The sequence below is a fragment of the Emydura macquarii genome, unplaced genomic scaffold (genome assembly GCF_026122565.2).
Source record: "Emydura macquarii macquarii isolate MOO-44397 ecotype Brisbane River unplaced genomic scaffold, CSIRO-AGI_Emac_v2 contig_3220, whole genome shotgun sequence".
Lineage (NCBI taxonomy): Eukaryota > Metazoa > Chordata > Testudines > Chelidae > Emydura > Emydura macquarii.
This window is the reverse complement of record NW_027133357.1, coordinates 1,146,271-1,147,796: the sequence shown is the minus strand read 5'-3', so window position 1 is coordinate 1,147,796 and position 1,526 is coordinate 1,146,271. Positions and strand designations below refer to the sequence as shown.

Sequence of the window (1,526 nt, the reverse complement as noted above, 5' to 3'; positions counted from 1 at the left end):
GGTCAGAGAAGAGCAATTCAGGAGTAGCTGCCTGGTGAATGACCACTACAGACTCAGCATTATTTGGGAGACATCCCTTTAGCTAGGGCGCACCAGGCTAGTGCACACGCACAGGGCAATCCCTGGCCACGACGGGCTAAGCACGGATGCTAGGAGTTGGAACTAGGGTGACTAGATGTTCCGATTTCATGCTGACAGTCCTGATAGTTGGGTTTTTCTTATAGAGGTGCCTATTACCCTCCACGCCCATCCCAGGTTTTCACACTTGCTAGCTGGTCACCCTAGTTGGGAGTCCTGGAATCTCTTCCCTGCTGTCACTGACTCCTTGTGTGACTTTTGGTAAATTAGTGCCCCTGTGTGCCTCAGTTTCCCCATCTGTAAAATAGGCGAATCCCCTTCCTGCCAGGCCTGCTGCAATGTTTGTAAAGTGCATTGGGATAACCAGATGACAGGTACTACAGTAGGAGCTATTAATTATTACTGATGATCATTCTAACTCTTATTCTTCTTTCATTCAAGCTGGCACAATGGATTTCCCAGACACCACTGCTGTGGTCTTCCTACCCCCTAACAGCACCCTCAACTCCACCCGCACAGGTGGTACTGAACACAGCTTCCTTGGCTTGACCGTGATGCAGCTCAGATACGTCTTTGCCTCTTTCTGCGGCCTGATCTTATTAGTTGGTCTTGTGGGAAACCTGTTGATGCTGCTGGTCCTGATCGAGGGTCTCCAGAGTAGAAGCAGCAGCCAGATCTCCAGCCTGACTAGCACCCTCATGATCAACATCACCGTCTCTGACCTGCTTTTCCTCCTCTACAATGTCACGGTGCTGCTGCTGACTTTTCTCTGGGAGGACTGGCAGATGGGACTGGCCGTCTGTGTTACCAGCCAGAGCCTTTCCATGTGGACCATGTTCTGTAGTTTTTACAGCATGGTGGCCACCTCCATCCTGCGTTACGTGGCTGTGATCCATCCCACCTGCTCCTTCTCAACCAGTAAGGTCCAGAGGCTTTTGCTGTGTATAAGCATGTGGCTTTTGGGCTTCTTCGTCTCCATCCCCAACTGGATGCACCAACGGGTCATGGAGATTGGAGACACCCATCACTGCATGCTTCTCATGACCCCGGAGCAAACCTTCCTGTACTTCGTCCTCTTTGGGAGCGTTGCCTTTCTCCCCTTCGTGCTGCTGCTGTTCCTGTGCTATTCCAGGATCGTCCAGTCCCTTTGGTGCCGCAACATGCACGTGGTCCAGGTGCCAGGGAGCGCCCGCCTCAGCCAGAAGGCCACTGTCATGATCCTGACCGTGGTGACGGTCTTTGTCCTGATGTGGATACCTTGTTCTGTGGTGATCTACCTCTCTGCCACTCGTTGCTGCTCTCAGACACCCGCAGCGTTTGTGGCCTCCAGTTTGGCCATGGTGCTAGCCTACTCCAACTGTTCCGTGAGCCCCCTCATCTGCTTCTCCCTTTCGGATCAGTTTCAGAGCGACCTGAAAAAACTGCTCTTTCGGCGAGCCCCCAGGTGA

General features: G+C 52.8%; 1 protein-coding gene across 1 annotated transcript; it reads left to right on the top strand.

Moving 5' to 3' along the window:
* The first annotated feature begins 527 nt into the window (after window positions 1-527).
* On the top strand, window positions 528-1,526 carry LOC137142196 (galanin receptor 2a-like). Its single transcript, XM_067531432.1, has one exon. It carries the CDS (start codon window positions 528-530, stop codon window positions 1,524-1,526), a length of 999 nt encoding a protein of 332 aa, XP_067387533.1.

Excerpts from the sequence above, each read along its gene's own strand:
- LOC137142196 (XM_067531432.1), top strand. The coding sequence starts at position 528 with ATGGATTTCCCAGACACCACTGCTGTGGTCTTCCTACCCCCTAACAGC.